This window comes from Pogona vitticeps, chromosome 2 (assembly GCF_051106095.1).
Source record: "Pogona vitticeps strain Pit_001003342236 chromosome 2, PviZW2.1, whole genome shotgun sequence".
Taxonomy (NCBI): domain Eukaryota; kingdom Metazoa; phylum Chordata; class Lepidosauria; order Squamata; family Agamidae; genus Pogona; species Pogona vitticeps.
Genome location: NC_135784.1, coordinates 301,697,684 through 301,716,176, shown reverse-complemented (window position 1 = coordinate 301,716,176; position 18,493 = coordinate 301,697,684). Strand labels below are relative to the sequence as shown.

Below are 18,493 nucleotides of genomic sequence, written 5' to 3'. Positions count from 1 at the left end.
AAGAACCATGTTCATCCTCTGATGATCCTCTGATGACTTTTCTCAGTCAGATCATCCCTTGTTTTAGAGGTTCCAGCTGGTAACGTGGAGAGGATACCGGCTAAATGCCTTGTTCCTGTTGATTTAGCCTATTCAAGAAGGAAGAATCTCACGGAGGAGTTTTAAAACCCATGAGAATCCTTGCCTCTAGCTTAAACAAAGGCAAAGAATTTGTTCTCTCTCCTTTTAAGGTCTCTCTGACTTGCACAAAAAGTCTCCAGTATCCTTTCCCTTGGAAAACAAAAACAGCTATATATACCAAAGCACAGAAGGACTGGAATCATGGAAACAACCCAGACAATGCTTCAAATTACATTTACAGAACAAAGCTGTCACCTACGTTTTGGACGATTCATGCAAAACAAGGTGCTTTTTTTTTTGCACCCTCACCCTCACCCCACCCCACTTTTTTTTGCACAAAACCTTGTTGTCACAGTTGCAAGATCTCTATTAAGAGTTCCAGGAACATCCTCAGAGAATGTACCACTTCCAGAGCAATAACTAGGGGTGGAGGCATCATAACGATTCGATGTGCTGTTCTAAAGAATTTCCAGTTCACGGATAGTTTTGGACTGATTTACAGCTGAAGGTATTCCTTTCCTCATGGACAAACCACCTGTGTCATTTGTGAATTTTTTATTAGGAAGAAGGATCTAAAGTAGGACTCCATACAGAGGTCCTATCCATGTTGTCTAACTTCACACTCTTTTGAAATGGCGACACGCTGCATACTGTTTTATTGTTTGCATCCTATAAAATAACACAGGGTTGATAAAGCAATTGTACCCACTGGCCAACATTGCACCATTGCGAATTTTATTTACTAGTGAGGATTTACAGTCCTACCCAAAGCCAAGTGGGTGTCCTTCATTTTGTCTGCCTTCCTAGCATTGAATTTCAGCCCCTTTTGGCCTGTATCTTCTACGGAACTACTTCCTTGGAGGCTAACTTCTGCTTCAACTTGCCTCACAATAGGTTATGTCTCTCTCTAAATAAAAAGGGTATCATGATAAGACAGCAAGAATATTGGAACAAACATTTCCAGTTTTCTATTTCCAAAGTAAATGTGCAGTTGTAATAATGTGTATGAGAGATATGGCAAAGTTGATTTCACAGCATACAAAGAGTTCTCTTTACAGACTCAAAAAAAAAAAAGAGCGAGTAGTGATGTACGAGGAAATGATACACACAGTTGCAAAGGCTCCAAAAGAGTATGCAAGAGCCTTTCCTTTTGTTTCTTTTTAAATTAAAGCAGTAGCCAGACTTAAGAATATCTAGGTGTTATGAAAATCCTGCCTTTGAAAAATTACATGGGCACCTTTACAAACAACTCTCCTGAATATGTGGTGTTATTTTTCCCATGAGATGGAGATTATTCTGATAATAATGAGGCAGGTATCACACATTCCTAACTAGTTGCCGCTGAGAACAACTGAATAGGTGCTTTCCTACCATCATACCAGCTCCTAGCAGGTGTTTTAGGTAAAGGTTCCCCTTGACAATTTGTCCAGTCATGTCTGACTCTAGGGGTCATCTCCGTTTCCAACCCATGGAGCTAGCATTTGTCCTAAGACAATCTTCCGTGGTCACGTGGCCAGTGCGACTAGACACGGAACACCGTTACCTTCCCACCGTGGTGGTACCTATTTATCTACTCACATTTTTACAAGTTTTCTAACTGCTAGGTTGGTGGGAGCTGGGACAAGTGATGGGGGCTCACTCCGTCACGTGGATTCGATCTTACGACTGCAGGTCACATGACCTTTCAGCACAGAGGCTTCTGCGGTTTAACCCGCAGTGCCACCATTTACTTTGGGATAAATGGTTTTCACTCCAAGGTGAAAGCTACACTTCCTTTCTTTTCCCCTTCACGGACAAATTAAAATGTCTAACTTTAAATGATAATGAATTGTTGAAGTAGTAAGATGTTCCACCATATTTTCATGGACCACCTTCCAGGTGAAGCTGTCCTTTCTTTGAAATTGTAATTAGAGATGGCACTTACCACAATTTGGTGTTTTTTTTGGCTGGATTGGGCCCACAGGTGTTGTGCAGGTGCCCTAGATTCTGTGGCCCGCCTCCTCCTGTGGGTGCCCTGTCAGCAGCTGCGTTGTGGGCTTCCTTGCCCTGCTGATTCCTTTAAGAGGGTGCCCATGGGAGGAGGTGGGGTGCAGAATCTGGGGCACCCATGAAACACCTGTGGAAACTGCACCATACCACTAAATTGTGGTAAGTTCCATTTCTAAGCATAATGGGCTTAACCGAGCTGCATCCACCATGGATGGTAAGTGGAGATAAAATGTTTCCAGCAAAAATACCCTTGCTCTCAACAATACAGTGGTGCCCCGCATAGCGACGATAATCCGTTCCGAATTAATCATTGCTATGCAAAAACATCGCTAAACGGATAGAAAACCCCATAGGAACGCATTAAACTTAGTTTAATGCATTCCTATGGGGCCCAAACTCACCGTTCAGCGAAGTTCTTTAATGCATTCCTATGGGGAAAAAACTCACCGCGATGTGGAAATCCTCCATCCGGCCACCATTTTCGCTGCCCGGTAAGCGAGGAAAGGGCGCGAAAATGCTGCGGGTGGCCATTTTTCCCCGGTGGCCATTTTGGAACCACCGATCAGCTGTTTTCTAAACATCGCAATGTGAAAATCAGTAAGCGAAACGCTTACCGATCATCGCAATGCGATTTTTAGCAACTAAAACCATCGCAATGCGATTGCAAAATCGACATCGCTATGTGGATTCGTCGTTAAACGGAACGCTCGCTATGCGGGGCACCACTGTAGTTCATCTACCACAGTCGTTATCAGGGCCTGGAAGTAACCCATCACAGGCAATGTCCTTCCCTTACCTACAACTAGTTACGGTTGGGAGTAATGAAGTACAATTATGTAACACGTTGAAAGCCATGTAGTGAATACATTGAAAACCAGAGCACGGACAGAGTTCTGACTCCTATCCTCTGAAGATGCCGTTGACAGAGACTGGCGAAACGTTAGGAAGAAAAACCTAAGAAAATGGCCAAAGAGCCTGAAAAACCCACAACCACCATAATGAATATTTACAAAACTATCATTCTGGTGTAACAATCAACTATTACTAGCTACTTTAAAAAATTTATTTTAAAAGGTGTTTTAAGGCTTTTCTAGATGCATTCTGACAAAACAACTGTCAAATTTTATACCATTCTTACATCAATCCTAACCAGATGTATTGTTCGTCTTTTGTAATTTTGTGTTTCCTTTCCTTTCCAGAGCTTACCAGTAAGGGGAAAACCACTTACACAGTGCAATAAATTACATTTTTTGGCCAAATAAGCTTGTTGTCCCAAAGTTCCATGTTAATAAAACAATGTTCTTTTAAAAGCTAATTTTATAAGCTCTGGTCTTTACTGAGTCTTTTTTTATATACAGGAGTTTATCAAACAATAATTGGGAAGTTGTTATCAATTTTCATTTTAGAATCTGCTTGGTTCTTCCTGCATGGACTTCCTGCTGCTTGCCTTTAAGGTTTTTGTGAATTTGCATTTTTCTAAATTGCTTTTATATCAAGCCACCTCGGGTATTTATAATTGAGAAAATGGCACACCAATTTTCGAACTAATCAAATGCAAAAATAAGCTACACGCCAAAGCTCAACTTCCTGTTTGAATCATTGGAAGGGAACATGTGGTTTCCCCAAATGCTGTTAGACCGCAATTATGATCCGCTCTAGTCATGATCTGGAAGGAACCAAATTGAGGAAGGCTGGTATATTCTAAGGAAAAAAGGTGGAGAATATGTGCCCCCCCCCCAATGTTGTTGGACAGCAACTCCAATTGGACAGCAACTCCAATCATAGCCAGTGTAACTAACAGATGTAAGCTGCAGTCCCACCAATCCCAGGTGGGCCAAAATTTCCCCAACCTTGGTTTTCATACTACTGGGGATTTTTGTCAAGTATTCCAGGCAGTCCTGGACAGTAACTGAAATGTTGCACAAAACATCAACTCTTAACAAAGGTAAATGATTCATACGACTGGGACTACCGGTAGGAACAGGCATACAAAGATTACCCAAAACTTAACGACCGCTTGCAGACCTATGAGGCATGCATGTGGGTTAATGATTTCCAAAAATGCTAGAGACTTCAAAGCTGCACCTGGGGAGAGGACGGCTGGCCAGTGCAAAACCCATTACGATCCATGGTTCTCCTGCACCTTTGACCCCAGCACACTATTCCCACCTTGCTCAAAATTTTGAACAATCCACGAGGTCTATTTATTCACAGTAGGAAAGAGATTCAGGGAGTTTACCTGTTCGTCTATCTTCCTCTGCAGCTGGACCACCTTGTTCTCCATGCCAATATTGAGTCTCTTCAAGTGCTCTGCTGACCGGGCTTCGATCTTCAGGGCCTTCAGCTCCTGCTTAGCCTTCATGCGCCTAAAGTAGCACTGCACCACCACGGCAGCACTTCGGAATTTGACAAAATGTTTCCTTGCCAGCCAAGCCCGGGCATACTTCTGGATGACAGTGGCTTTGTGCTCCATAAGCATCTGCAAAACACATGAATGTAAAATGACCCTCAGGAGAATTCAGCCTCCAGGGAAAAATGTAACATAGGTTCGTTCAGTGAAAGCTGGAATTTGAAATGTGTATGCACCACTCACAGACGCCACAAGATCCTGTGCCTCTTTCACTTCAATATTCAGAAGGTTTAGGGGGAAAAATGACTTTTTCAGACTACAGTTCCCAAAACTCCCTTAAGTCAGCTTGGTCTGTATGGCCAGCTGTAGGCCAAGTACAATACTGAAGAACATAATCGACACTTCTGCTGCTTGCCGTAATTTATCTCCTTTTTGAGGTGTTCCGGAACTATTTAACTGTAGTTTCTATCAATTTGCCATTCCCTTGAAATGGCTTGCTTAGTAGGCAGTTTCATGATACAGTGGGGTCTCAACTTACGAACTTAATCCGTATTGGAAGGCAGTTCTCAGGTCGAAAAGTTCTTAAGTCGAATCTGCATTTCCCATAGGAATGCATTGAAAACCATTTAATCCGTATCTGCTCTTTTCGTCCATAGAAACTAATGGGAAGCTGCTATTCCGCCTTCTGCCACTAGAGGGGGATATTTTTTCATTTTTTCCTTTTAACCCAAGATGACTTAGCTTTTTAAAAAAAGGAAAAAAAGAGTTCGTAACTCGAATCTAAGTTCGTAAGTCGAGTCCATATATTCCTATGAGAGCGGTTCGTAAGTCGAAACGTTCGTATGTCGAGCCGTTCGTAAGTCGAGACCCCACTGTATCGGAAACCCAGAAAGGGCTTTGACAGGCAAGAGGTTTGTTTTTGGGCCATTTTCAGCAATAACACACGGGAAACAGAACAAACCAGAGGGATCCTATCAGCATTAATATAAAAGGAGAATGCCTGATGAGGGCTCAGAAAGGTGCAGGTGGTAATGCTCTGGGGACATTTTGGTTCATTCCAGTGATAAAATACAGCATATGTGATCTCTTGGAAAAAGGAGCAAACCAGTCTATTCCCCAGCAGACCAAGCAATGGGCTGAACGCCTGTTGATTGTACCCTAACTAATTAATAAATCATAGGCATCCTTCAATCTCGAGAGACTATAGTAACGTGCTCTGAGGAGAACTTGGAACAGCGTCTAGTGTGGCTGAGAAGGCCAATTCGAGAGTGACAATCCCTTCCAAACTGAAGACAAATACAATCTGTCCCCTGTCCAGCTCCCTAGTTTTGCTGCTTTTGGGACTGCCTCTTTGCCTCGGCCTGCTGGACAAGTGTCTCTTCAAAATGGGAGAGGCCATGATGCACTGCCTGCCTCCAGGCTGAACGCTCAGAGGTCAAGGTTTCCAATCTGTTGATAAATATAGTTAAAAAAAACTTAGTTAAGATACAGGAACATAAGAATTGCCTTCTTGGACTAGACCAAAGGCTCAACTTACCCAAGACTCTACTATCTAACTGGTTCAAAGTTTAGAAAAGTTCCTTTTTTGGACTACAGCTTTGAGAAACTGGCCTCACAGGCCATGCTGGTTAGGGTTTTTTGGAATTTTTTAATCTAAAAAAGGACATTTTTCACCAAGCCTGCTGAATACTGAAATTGTGTTCTTGTGGTACCTCTGGGTGGTGCATACAGATTCACATTTCCAGCATTCCCTAAATGGACATATGTCAAATACGTCATTGTACTGAGACTTCTCAAGACTTGATCTGGAAAGGTTGTCCATGTGTATGAATGGACAGTTCACAGTGGCTAGGTTTTACTTCTTTATTTTATTTTTTTTTACATGGGGACCATGGTGAGCATGAACAGTCCCAACATCATTTTGAGTGCTGGGGAAAAAAATCCAAATTGAAGGAAAGGACAGATGCCAGTTTATAAATTTTGCTACCAGTAAATGAGGGCCAGATTATACATTACACATCACTGATAACTAGAAAGAGGGAATTACTTAACTACTGAAAACATCTGATTGTGACAGGAAAAGCTTTTCACACCTCTTGTAGCATGCAAAATAGCTTATTTTGTTTTGTCTTTGGTCAAAAGAAAGTAAGCAAAAGCTCTGTTTGCAAGTATGATGGCTCATATACAAAGGTTTGCTTGAACAGGTTCACTAATGAATGGCTTGCTTCTAATGGCAGGCTTCCTGTGAATGAAGTATATTTTGGGGCCAAGGGTGTGGATAAAAAAGGGATGTGATGGCGTTGTGGGCTAAACTGCAGAAGCCTGTGCTGCAGGGTCAGAAGACCAAGCAGTCGTAAGATCGAATCCACGCGACGGAGTGAGCACCCGTCGCTTGTCCCAGCTCCCGCCAACCTAGCGGTTCGAAAGCATGCAAATGCAAGTAGATAAATAGGGACCACCTCGGTGGGAAGGTAACAGCGTTCCGTGTCTAAGTCGCACTGGCCATGTGACCACGGAAGATTGTCTTTGGACAAACGCTGGCTCTATGGCTTGGAAACGGGGATGAGCACTGCCCCCTAGAGTCGAACACGACTGGACAAAAATTGTCAAGGGGAACCTTTACCTTTACCTGTGGATACAAAGCCACCACCAGGAAATAAACACTGTCCACTGCACACAGAAGACTCATGAGTACCAACTGCACTTCTGACTTCACCAGAAGGATGTGTTTCCAAATATGACTCAGAAAAACACTCTTCTGTCAGGTAAGTGTTCTCTTCACTGAGTGGCTGATATTATATGACATTTCCAGATTTCCACTTTTGCCTTGAGGGTCCTCTCAGTGCAAACAGCTTCATTAAGCTAGCCCTCTGAGGGGCTGCAGAACAATGGCTTCTGCCTGTGTAGCTCGAACACTGAAAGAACTACTGCTTTTGGAATCTGAAAATGTGTATGCCTCCAGATCAGCAGAAAGAAAAAAAGGGGGGAAAAGGAAGGAAGGGAAGGAATAGTGACCTGGGGAAAAAAGAAGAGAGCTGGCAAGATGAAGCCTCATGGTGGGTGTTTTGAAATGAATAAATAGGCAAATAAATTAAACAAACAAACAAACAAACCACTTATTTTCAGACTAAGGTAAAGGTAAAGGTTCCCCTTGACAATTTTTGTCCAGTCGTGTTTGACTCTAGGGGGCGGTGCTCATCCCCGTTTCCAAGCCATAGAGCCAGCGTTTTTGTCCGAAGACAATCTTCCGTGGTCACATGGCCAGTGCGACTTAGACACGGAACGCTGTTACCTTCCCACCGAAGTGGTCCCTATTTATCTACTTGCATTTGCATGCTTTCGAACCGTTAGGTTGGCGGGAGCCGGGACAAGCGACGGGCACTCACTCAGTCACGTGGATTCGATCTTACGACTGCTTGGTCTTCTGACCCTGCAGCACAGGCTTCTGCGGTTTAGCCCACAGCGCCACCACGTCCCTATTTTCAGACTATTCCAAGCAAAAATGTATACATACTGAAACGGACTACAACGAAAAATGAGATTATGTTGTTTCCGTTCCTTTTTGAATATACAGGAAATTAATACATTCAAAATACATGTGGAAGGAAGCCCCTAAACGTGGCTGGACAAGGTATATGCTAGGCTTTTCACAGTGCGGCTACTGAGATGGGCTACATAGGCTCTGCGATACAGAGCATGGGAGTGGGGCAGATGTTTCCACAGTGAGGTGGTTTAAAATGCACTTGATGGAAAACAGTGTTTCTCTTGCAAGTTTTCGAAGAGGTAGCTGTGCTAGCATCTCAGGCAAAACCAAAATAAAAATAAAACATGGAGAAGACAAAAATGTTGTGGCACCTTAAAAATTAACTGCAAGCCCAGTTCCTCAGACATAAGAGCTGGACTACATGCAAGTGTATGTAACTACCATACCTATGTTGCATTCTTGGATTATGGGTTCACTAGTGCTATTGGTGTCTGCTGCATACTGCGTGCGACTTCTGAGGTACAGTAGTACCTTGGTTTACAAACGTCTCGCTTAACGTCATTTTCGGTTTACGAATGGAAATCCGTTGAAAACCATGCCTTGGTTTACTTTTTTTTTTTTTGGTTTGCGAAGGAAGTTTCCCCAGGATGCATTGTGCCTGGAGGTTTGTAGCACCGCCCCCGTTCCTATGGCAATCCGTGTTCTGGTTTATGAATTCGCTTTACCCAACATCCTGGAAAATGCATTAATTTTGCAAACCGAGGTACTACTGTACATCACAAGTCCACTCAATGCCATTTCACTTCCCCCCCCCCTTATTCTACTGCACTCAACACAGCTGGGTAGGAAAAATTTCAGACCTCGCTCTCAGAATTGCTAAAAAAACCCAAGCCTAAGCGTTGTTTCTAAAGGAGGAGGATGGAATATCAGACCTAAAGACTAGCAAAATAAAACATATGGACCATTAACAACCAGAAACATAGGCTAGTTTTCATCATCTTTGAAGTCTCTTCTCCATGATATGCAGCCAAACATTTATTGGTAGGGGAACCAGAGCTAAATCTTAGAAAAGTTACTGGTCTGTTTGTTTGTCTGGACTTCTAGCAGCTGTGCTGGCTGAGGGATTCTGGGCGTGTGGTCCAAAACAGAAACAAACAAACAAACAAAAAAAGAATTCCAAACACACACCTTTTCCAAGTCATGACTAAGAGTAGGCGACCTGTGTTCCATGATGAAGGTCTTCAAGATCCAATTCTTAAGACTTTCCATTTAGAAAGGTCAGGTATCATGTGTGAGGGACATTTGTGCCTGAGATCTTGGGCAGTGGATGCCAGTCAGAGCAGACAATATCAGGCTAAATGGGTTGATAGTCTGGCCAAATAAAAGGCACTTCCTCATGTAACTTCCTCGGTGAGGTCCCAGTACCTGGTGTGCTTCCACATCATTTTGTGACCTGCATTTCTATTAGCAACGTAATTCTATTAGCAATTAGTCTAAGAGAGCAAGCTAATGTGGGGCACTTTGGAATAGTTGGGATTACACCCCTCTGTTCACACAGAAATTGTTTTGGCCAATATTGTAAAGTGACTTAATAAGTGGGCTACTTTAGGATACTGGCAAATTAGTCTCCGAATTTTGTTTGATTTGACTATATATAGGCTGTCACTGGTGTACAGCATCCGTTTTTTTAAAATCTTTTCTTGGCCTGCTCTTAAAGTGTCAGTTGACAAACTGCTTACAACCCAAGACACCACTGTGGATTCAACTGCAGGTGGTTTCTTGACTGGCCCTTTAAGATAGGGCAAAAAAGAAGAAGATTAAAATGATTTTTATAACTGATGCAGCACTTAAGTGATAGTCCATATACAGTAAAAAAATTGTCCTGTCACTCTGCCAAGGAGCAGAGGAAGTGATTAATTTGCCAATATCCTGAAGTGGCTTGCTTATTGAGCCATTTCATTAGTACTTTCAAATTCAAACTGGAGGGCTTGCTTTGGATCGGTTCCAGCAATCATACGTGCTGGAATTGATCCAAACCAGAACAATCCCAACTCCACCAAAAAAAGTGGAAGCTCCTGACAGGGGATCAGAAATGTATGCATAGGGGGGCATACATTTAAGGCGTTCGCCTGAGCATGTACAACTTCACCTCCCTCCACGCAGTGATCATTTTCAGCCCCTTTGATTCCAGTCACAACGGAACCCTGCATGGGGGAGGCGGAGTCACGTCTGCACAAAGGGGCAGAGTCGAACCTGAGAGAGGTGGAGCCCCGCCCTGGGGGCTGAAAATTAGAGGGTGCCTTGATACATGTGGGATGGTTTCCTCCAACGAAAACGTTTTTAAGAGCAAACCAGCCTGTTCCTGCACCTGTCTAGTCAGCCTCTAAGACTCAGAGATGTTGGTAAAAATCATATTACTTATCCCTGCTAATTGAACTCAAAAAGTCTAAATCGCTGCAGTGATTAATTACCGGTAATTAAGAAGCTGTGGCTTGTATATAGTGTTGCCCACCAGTCACATGACCTGACAAGAGTACGAGAAATACAAACATTACACTACTTGACTTAAACCAGTGAGTGCAAGTAATAGAATCTTGAGAAATGCTAAGGCCACAACTAATCTAAAATGCAGGTATTTCAGATCAGGAGGGAGTGAAATGTTGTCTGGAGACCATAATTAGTCCTCCCCAGGGTATTTCTGCAGCCCCTCAAAGCACTCCAGTGCACCATACTCCCCCAAACACAGAGGGATAGATGAAAAATGTCTTTCTCTCCCTGCCACTGTACCTGGGTTGTTTTTTTTAAACCTTAGAAAGGTTTAGCTGTACTGTACTGTATTGTTTTCTGATGCACCATCAAAACTAGAAGTGGCTGCCTGGACTCTTCCAGATTTTTCACCTCCTCCCACTCTCCATTTCTGACCCTGTCTAGTATTGGTGCCATCAGGTGAATATTTTCAGAAGGTTCTCTTTGTTTTCAGTGAAAGCCAAAGCCAAAAAGGGACCTCTGCAGCCACAAAGCTGACGTGGAAACTTTGGAGCTGCGCATGTTTGGAAGACATAGACATTTTCAAACCATCAAGCACACCTTTTGATAAGTCTTCCTGACAAACATCCCCCGGGTGAAGGCCTGGATCGTGACGGCAGCTCTACGGATTGTTTGGTAAGCGCGGCGGATCCTCAACATTCGATATTGTTTCTGGAAAATAATGGCTGCTCTTGTCTTCCTGTGTCGATCAGCCAATCTATAAAAAAGCAGGGATGGGCAGATATTTAACAACTATAGATGGGACACGGAATTAAACTTGCAGAACTACGTTGTGCTCCTGTTCAGGTTTCCAGTTAGCATGCTCCCTTCTACAACACTCCATCTCATCCCCCTAAGTCTTCTTTTTCAACATTCTTTTTCCCCCTTGGTCTATTGAGTATGCCCAGTTCTCACTCATGGGTGGGTTGCCTTCTTGAGCTACCCTTCCCTTGAACATGCTTCTGGCTTACTCTTAATTTCGAGTGGTACTCACCACCTGAGTTCTATCACACTCTATGACAGAAAGCGAATGAAGCTAAGAAAGCCCCTAACAAAACTTAGAAGCATAAAACTGTATTTCCAGACACAGGATTGTCACCCTTATTGGAAATTAATAACCGGCAACTCCAACAGGGTTTACATTTTCATGCTCCGTTTCTGAAACTTGTTGTTTTTCTGATTTTTGCAGAACGAGAAAACAAGAGTCTGAAAATGGGCTGCTTTGCCTACTTGTCCAGGTTTGAGGAATGTAAGACCATAGGAATGCACAAAGCTGCTTTATGCTGAAAGCACAGACTACAGAGTTACAGCAGTCAGAATACATTATAACTGCCATAGCTCCATCCTCGGGGGATTCTGGGATCTGTAGTTTGGTGAGGGACTTAAGAATTTTCTGCTGTTATTCAGGGAGGTGCACTAGAAAATTTTGGGAAGGAATTCTAAATACTGCATCAAAGGATCCATAAGATCCAAGGGCATTAAACTGGAATCAAACTGCTATTACTGTATAGTGGACATACATCCCAACTGAAGCTATGAGTCCATTCAGTTCAACACTTAACTGGCTGCATTTCTCCAAGGAGTCAAGTGGGAGTTTTTTGCAGCGCGACATGGAGATGTTGGGGCTTGAATCCAGGAACTTCTGCATACAATTTCTGAATTATGCCAAATATCTGCTGCTGATCATAGGATTTGGAAAAAAAACTAGTTCTTACCAGCCCCTGAAATTCTTATGCACACCTCATATCTATAGTGGCTTGCCTAATGCTATCTAGTGAAATTCTTTGCCAAAGCGATACTAGACCCATGGAATTCCTGGATCTCAGTTCCATGTTAATCATTAGAACAGCTAAATTTCTACATGAAAGCTTCTGCCTGTTGCAGAAACTCTCTTCTACACGGACGTCAGCTCCAGTGAAGACATCAGTGGAATTTGGCTGGAGACCTTGTTCCTACGCTGTTAGATAAAAATCCTTTTTTCTCTGCAGCAGTTGCTAAATTTGTTGTTGCTATTCAATTTTCATGTTACCGAACCTCTATTTAAATCTTTGTTTTTTTAATGCTCAAGAATTTTTAATGAGTGGAAAAGAAAGTGGAACCTACAAGACTGTTATCAGATAGACTTTTAAATTCAGTACACGGGACAAGAATACCTTTCCTTGTCCGCATAACAGATTACCTAGCCTTGCCAGTCAGCTTGCAAAAATTTGGCCGCAGTGTATGGTAAGTTCTTTATGTCCTTTCAAGATATATATTCTAAAAGTAGCACATGCATTTATTCAATTTCTCTTCAGGTTGTGTGCTCTGAACTTACATTTCAAAACTTGAATGACATCCTCATCAAGATTAGCTCTTCCAGTCCCCAAGCATCAAAAGAAAGTACACTGCAGAGAAACTACCGGCTACAAAAAGTCCAGCAAAAAAAGCAGCAAATTGATTTGACATTTAAAGCAACGTGCATTAGTTTGGCAACATCAGGGAGTATGACTCCAAGCTATTGCAACGCAGTGTTTAATTTAGGATGCACTCCATATCCTTGTGTACCACCAAGGTTGACAGCCTTTACTTGGGGAATTTACAACCAGCTAATTATTGCATCTCTCTCAATAAATATGTGTAAAACTGCATGTTTTTAAAGAGTGCTTCACTGCATTTTATGATTTACCCTATGTTTAGAAGAGTCCAGGAAAAGGAATTTAATCCAGTTTCCAATGGACTTTGATTCCTCCAAGGTGACCTGGTTTTAATCATGTGATGAAAGATGAGTTTACAGTGGGGTCTCGACTTACGAATGGCTCGACATACGAACGTTTCGACTTACGAACCACTCTCATAGGAATATATGGACTCGACTTACGAACTCAGATTCGAGTTACGAACTCTTTTTTTCCTTTTTTTCAAAGCTAAGTCATCTTAGGTTAAAAGGAAAAAAAGAAAAAATATCCCCCTCTAGTGGCAGAAGGCAGAATAGCAGCTTCCCATTAGTTTCTATGGACGAAAAGAGCAGATACGGATTAAATGGTTTTCAATGCATTCCTATGGGAAATGCAGATTCGACTTAAGAACTTTTCAACCTGAGAACTGCCTTCCAATACGGATTAAGTTCATAAGTCGAGACCCCACTGTATTATTATACAGGAAGCTTAGACGTGCCAGTGTTCAGGAGAGAAGAAACTTTCACACACCTCAAGACAGGTATAAACTCTCAAACCGTAAGTTTCAAAGTTAGAGCAGGTAACTTAAATGCATGGATGAAATATTAGCTGGACAAGCAGGCAAGGAGTCATTGATAATTCTTTATATAACTTCTCTTATCAAGTTCTTCCACAGAGACTGATACACTACGGGCAATCAGAAGGGGTAATTCCATTAGTGCCAAGAATGTCTGATTATTATTGCAGCAGGAGCTTCACATACTTCCCATGGTTTTCAAATGCTGGATAAGCTCAATGATTTAGGTTTCTGGCTGTGAAGCGAGAGATTGGTAGTTCGATTCCCTACCGGGCCTCCTTGATAGGGGCTGAACGTGAGGATCCATAGGGTCCCATCCAGTTCTGAGATTAGTATTATTGTTCTTTAGCTCTGTTTGTGATTTGTTATCAGTCATAAACACAGGTTTTGTTTGCAGGTATTGATAATGCGTGGGACGTGGTGGCGCTGCGGGCTAAACCGCAGAAGCATGTGCTGCAGGGTCAGAAGACCAGCAGTCGTAAGATCGAATCCACGCGATGGAGTGAGCTCCCGTCGCTTGTCCCAGCTCCCGCCAACCTAGCGGTTCGAAAGCATGCAAATGCAGAGAGATAAATAGGGACCACTTCGGTGGGAAGGTAACAGCGTTCCGTGTCTAAGTCGCACTGGCCATGTGACCACGGAAGATTGTCTTCGGACAAAATGCTGGCTCTATGGCTTGGAAACAGGGATGAGCACCGCCCCCTAGAGTCGAACACGACTGGACAAAAATTGTCAAGGGGAACCTTTACCTTTTTATTGATAATGCAGGTATAATTCCTATGGAGCACTAATAGAATTACTAATGGGTAGGTACACTTTGGCTGCTCTAAAGTGTATCAGTGTCGAGAAACAAGTTCAATTGATGGTGGCCACCATGGGCTAAACCCTATTTAAACTCTGCTTAATGCAGCCCCACTGAAATGAATGAGACATGTCAATCATCCCTAGCCTAGATCCCATTTAATTTCAAAGGGTTTATTCTAGTTAGGATTACCACTGCTGGGAGAAACGAGGTATCTATATTTGAATGGTGAGTGTTGTGTATATTTTTAACTTTTTTTTTTTGTAGTGGTGTTGTCCAGTTTTACCTTGGGGAAGAGCACCTCATTTGTTGCACCCACTTGTGAGTGCAATGACAAATAAATTTCTTATGTCTTATGTCTTATGTCTTATATTTTCACCAGAATTGCTATGTCAGGAACTCATTGTACCCGTAGGGAACCCCCCGTAGGGGTGATGATGAATTTCCTGTCCCTGAATTTTGTCCCCTGAAATAGACAAACCACCTTCCCCCTCCTTTACAGCTTCCAAAGGATACTTGAAAAAGGGCAGGAGTAGGTTGGTGCTTGCTAAAGCCCTTTTAAGTACATAAGGGCTTTATAGATCTGTATGAATTTGATTGTAATTTAAAACGGGCATGGGTGATTTTAGTGAGCTTGGGAGTCAAATTAGGCCGCTCAGGGCCTCTAAACTAATGAAGGGGGCCATTAAAGAAACTATAGGAAGACCCTAGTAAGCACGTACAGTTTTAATCTTTCAGTTGTTTGCCTCTGCTCTGGTTCCTAATATGAAAACTGCCAATCTTGAAGGCCTCCAAAAGTGAAAATAAGCCCTTTTCAACAAACAAGCATCAACCATACTTTATCCATCCCTACTTTAAAATATCAAAGTGCCTCACTTTCAACGTTACCACTGCTAAAGAACAGCACATCTGTAACAGCAGCCAATTCTCTTGGAAAGATGCATCTTAGGCTCACCTGCGTGCCAGGTATCCTCTCGTGTACCGCTGGACTGTTATTGCTGCTTCTCTCATCCTCCTGTACTTGAGTCTTTGCAACCAACCTCGTACCGTCTTCTGGATCATGATAGTAGCAGCACGGAACTTATCTGCCCGCAATTTCTCCAAGTATGCCACCTGACCAGCGCGGAAAAAGATTTTTGTACGGCCAAACTGGAACTTGTCAGGATCCTTTGCCAAAACATAAGAAAGCATTAAAGGTTTTAAGAAAAACAAGCAGTTAGGGTTGCCTATAGGAATTGCAATGGCAAGTTTTACACCTGAATGAAAGGAAGCAAAGGTATTACATTGATGCAGATCACAAATATCCTCAAAAGGCTGCTTCCACCTTTCTTACAAAAGGTGCAACTACACTTTGCTGAGATTTGAGCTGCAGTCTGTATTACATTTGAAATCTAACGCAGTGCTCACACAGGGGCTGCAGATTGATTTGGGAGTTCACCACTCATATTGGATATGACATGAGTCACATTCAAGTCCACAGTCCTCCCCTTTTTAAAAAAATTCAGAGGCCAAATGGTGGAGAGGAAAGAATGCAGGGTAGAGATGAACACAAACCACTCGTTGGGTCATTTGTGTCAGTTCATCCTTCAGACGAACAGGTATTCGGTGCTTCCCAGCCCTGCCTCCTCTGGCAGGCAATCCATGCAGAGGCAGCACACAGAGGAGGCAGGGAAGGGAAGCCGAGGTGCTGCCTGTGAGTGGGCACCCATCTCTAATGCAGGGATGTGTCTCCCTGGGCCTGAACAACATGCCCCAACTGCCTATGTCACTGAAATGTATCACAACTAGCCACATGGGGAAAAATCCCATTTGAATAATTTCAGCTTGAAAACAGAGAAGCCTCCCTAGCAGCAGCGGGAGGGGGGGAAGCTGCTTTGGGAGCAAAAAAGGCTGGACCAATTTGAATCATCCTTTGTGTCATGCAGTCAGTAAAAAATACTTTGAAGTCACTCGTTTTATAAGCGGAGCAAATTTTGCAGTAGTTGACCATGTAGTCACACTCAAAGTCATGGCATAGAACAGGGATGGGCATAGTGCAAACCTGCCAACTGTTGCCAGACAATTCCCAGCATTCTCCACCACGCGGTGTGCTGGGCAGAGCTGATGGGAACTCCAGTCCAACAATACCCAGAGGGCTGGATTTCATTCGTTCCTCGTATAGGTAGTAACAAGTACAACATCTCTGTGAAATCCATTATACCAAACACAGCCTCAGATCTTCTCTTTTTAAAATCCTTTTGGCACCTTCAAAATCATTATCATGCCAGATTTTTTATTTGTCTTCTGTTGCCTTAGGAAGTGGGGATATAATTCTACCAATAGCATTCCAATAAGGGCAATAGCTTACAGCCTGGGAAAGTCTACATCTGGGCAGTATCACATGCATAGGGGAAAGTACCAAACGCCTGTTGTAAGTGAATATGCATAGCTTGGAATGAACATGTCAGTTTAATGCATGAATGTTAAAAATATATATATTTTTCATGTTTAAAAGAAGAGCTGACCAGTTCTGGGGGGGGGGTGAGTGCAAAGAAACTTCGTAAGATCACATCACTGGTCAACTGTGAAGTGCACAGGATAACACGTAACATGGTCTACAGAGCTCATACACTTCAGCATTAAACACAGGTGAGACGATGGGGGGGGGACTCTTAATGCTTCTCACCTTAACCAGGCTTTCTAACAGTGCTTTACACACAAGCTTCTTGTCTTCCTTTCTCGAGATATCTCTTTTTTTCATCAGAACTCGATACCTATTCAGGAAGTCATGGTAGGTCCACCTAGAAAAGGAAATATGAAGGATTCTGCATAATTTATAAAGCCAGAAGACTTGTTATGGGAACCCACGTTGTTCTTAATTGCCACCAAGCTGTTCACACTTCATAGTGACTCCATGAAGTCATGACTTCCAAAAATCTTACAATCTTAGAACTCCAGAGCTGGAAGGAGTCACGGATCATGAAGCTGAGCTCCTGCCTATGAGACACAGGGAGGAATTTAACTCCTCACCTCTGGCTCCTCAGCCAGATGCCTAAACCACTGAGCTGTCCAGCAAGGCCTATCATTAACAGTCCTCAACAGTTCTTGCAAACGAAAAGGCAGGGCTTCTTTTATTTAGTTATCCCTCTCATGTTAGGTGTTTCTCTTTTCTTACTACTTTCAAATAATAGGAACCATAGCTATCCAGGAAAATATGTAAAAGCAACAAAACTGAAGCAGCTGTCCCACAAGAGTTAGAAAAACTATAATGGACCCACACTTCTGAGTACTAGGGAGGGGGGGGCGAGAACACCTCCCTCCAGCAAACAAAAATGATGGTAAGCAACAGGATTCCTACATTTGTGAACATCAAGAGCAGTTTAAAGCTTCTGCAAAAAAGATTGTCAAATTCAGAATATGGCACAGCCAGTTTCCAGACCAAACAAAGCTGCAGGCATCAGGAAAATAAACTCCCAGGTTATTCTTAAATGCAAAACCTGGCAATCTATTCTTGCTAGGTAGAGACAAATCAGAAACCGTGTGGTCTACACCACTGGTTAACCTTGAGTTACTCAGGTGTTTTGGACTGCAACTCCCAGAAGCCTCCACCACCAGCTGTGTTGACTGGGGTTTCTCGGAGTTGCAGTTCAAAAGCATCCGAGTAACAAAGGTTAAGAACCACTGGTCTACACCAATGAAACTTTGCAAAGATGGCAGTGTGCTATCTCTTTACAAATTCAGAAGTGCTGAATTTGAGCGGATTGGCTGACAGGGCAAACTGAAGGGCTGTTTGTGGGCTTCCTCTATTGTTATTCATAGGCTTCTGATTCACAACATGCTTTATGAACATCTCAGCAGGACTGCACCCTAGCAATTCTTTGCAAGGCAAAACAGCAGGCATCCCAGCATATTCAGAGGTCCTATTCAGTGGTGAGCAAGCATGAGCGCATGAGGTGTATGTACAAGACTAGAACGCTGTGTCCCTGCATGCAGTCCCTCGACTCCAGGACTT

At 42.9% G+C, this 18,493-nt stretch overlaps 1 protein-coding gene across 4 annotated transcripts in view; it reads right to left on the bottom strand.

Moving 5' to 3' along the window:
- The window catches only part of MYO5B (myosin VB), a 339,707-nt gene that overhangs the window by 71,560 nt on the left and 249,654 nt on the right, over window positions 1-18,493 (bottom strand). For all 4 annotated transcript variants that reach the window (XM_072992940.2, XM_072992941.2, XM_072992942.2 and 1 more), the window contains exons 18-21: window positions 17,168-17,282; window positions 15,458-15,669; window positions 11,031-11,187; window positions 4,349-4,588 (exon numbers count right to left, since the gene is read on the bottom strand). In XM_072992940.2, the coding sequence (XP_072849041.2) occupies window positions 4,349-4,588; window positions 11,031-11,187; window positions 15,458-15,669; window positions 17,168-17,282 (724 nt within the window). The remainder of the gene's footprint in view (window positions 1-4,348; window positions 4,589-11,030; window positions 11,188-15,457; window positions 15,670-17,167; window positions 17,283-18,493) is intronic.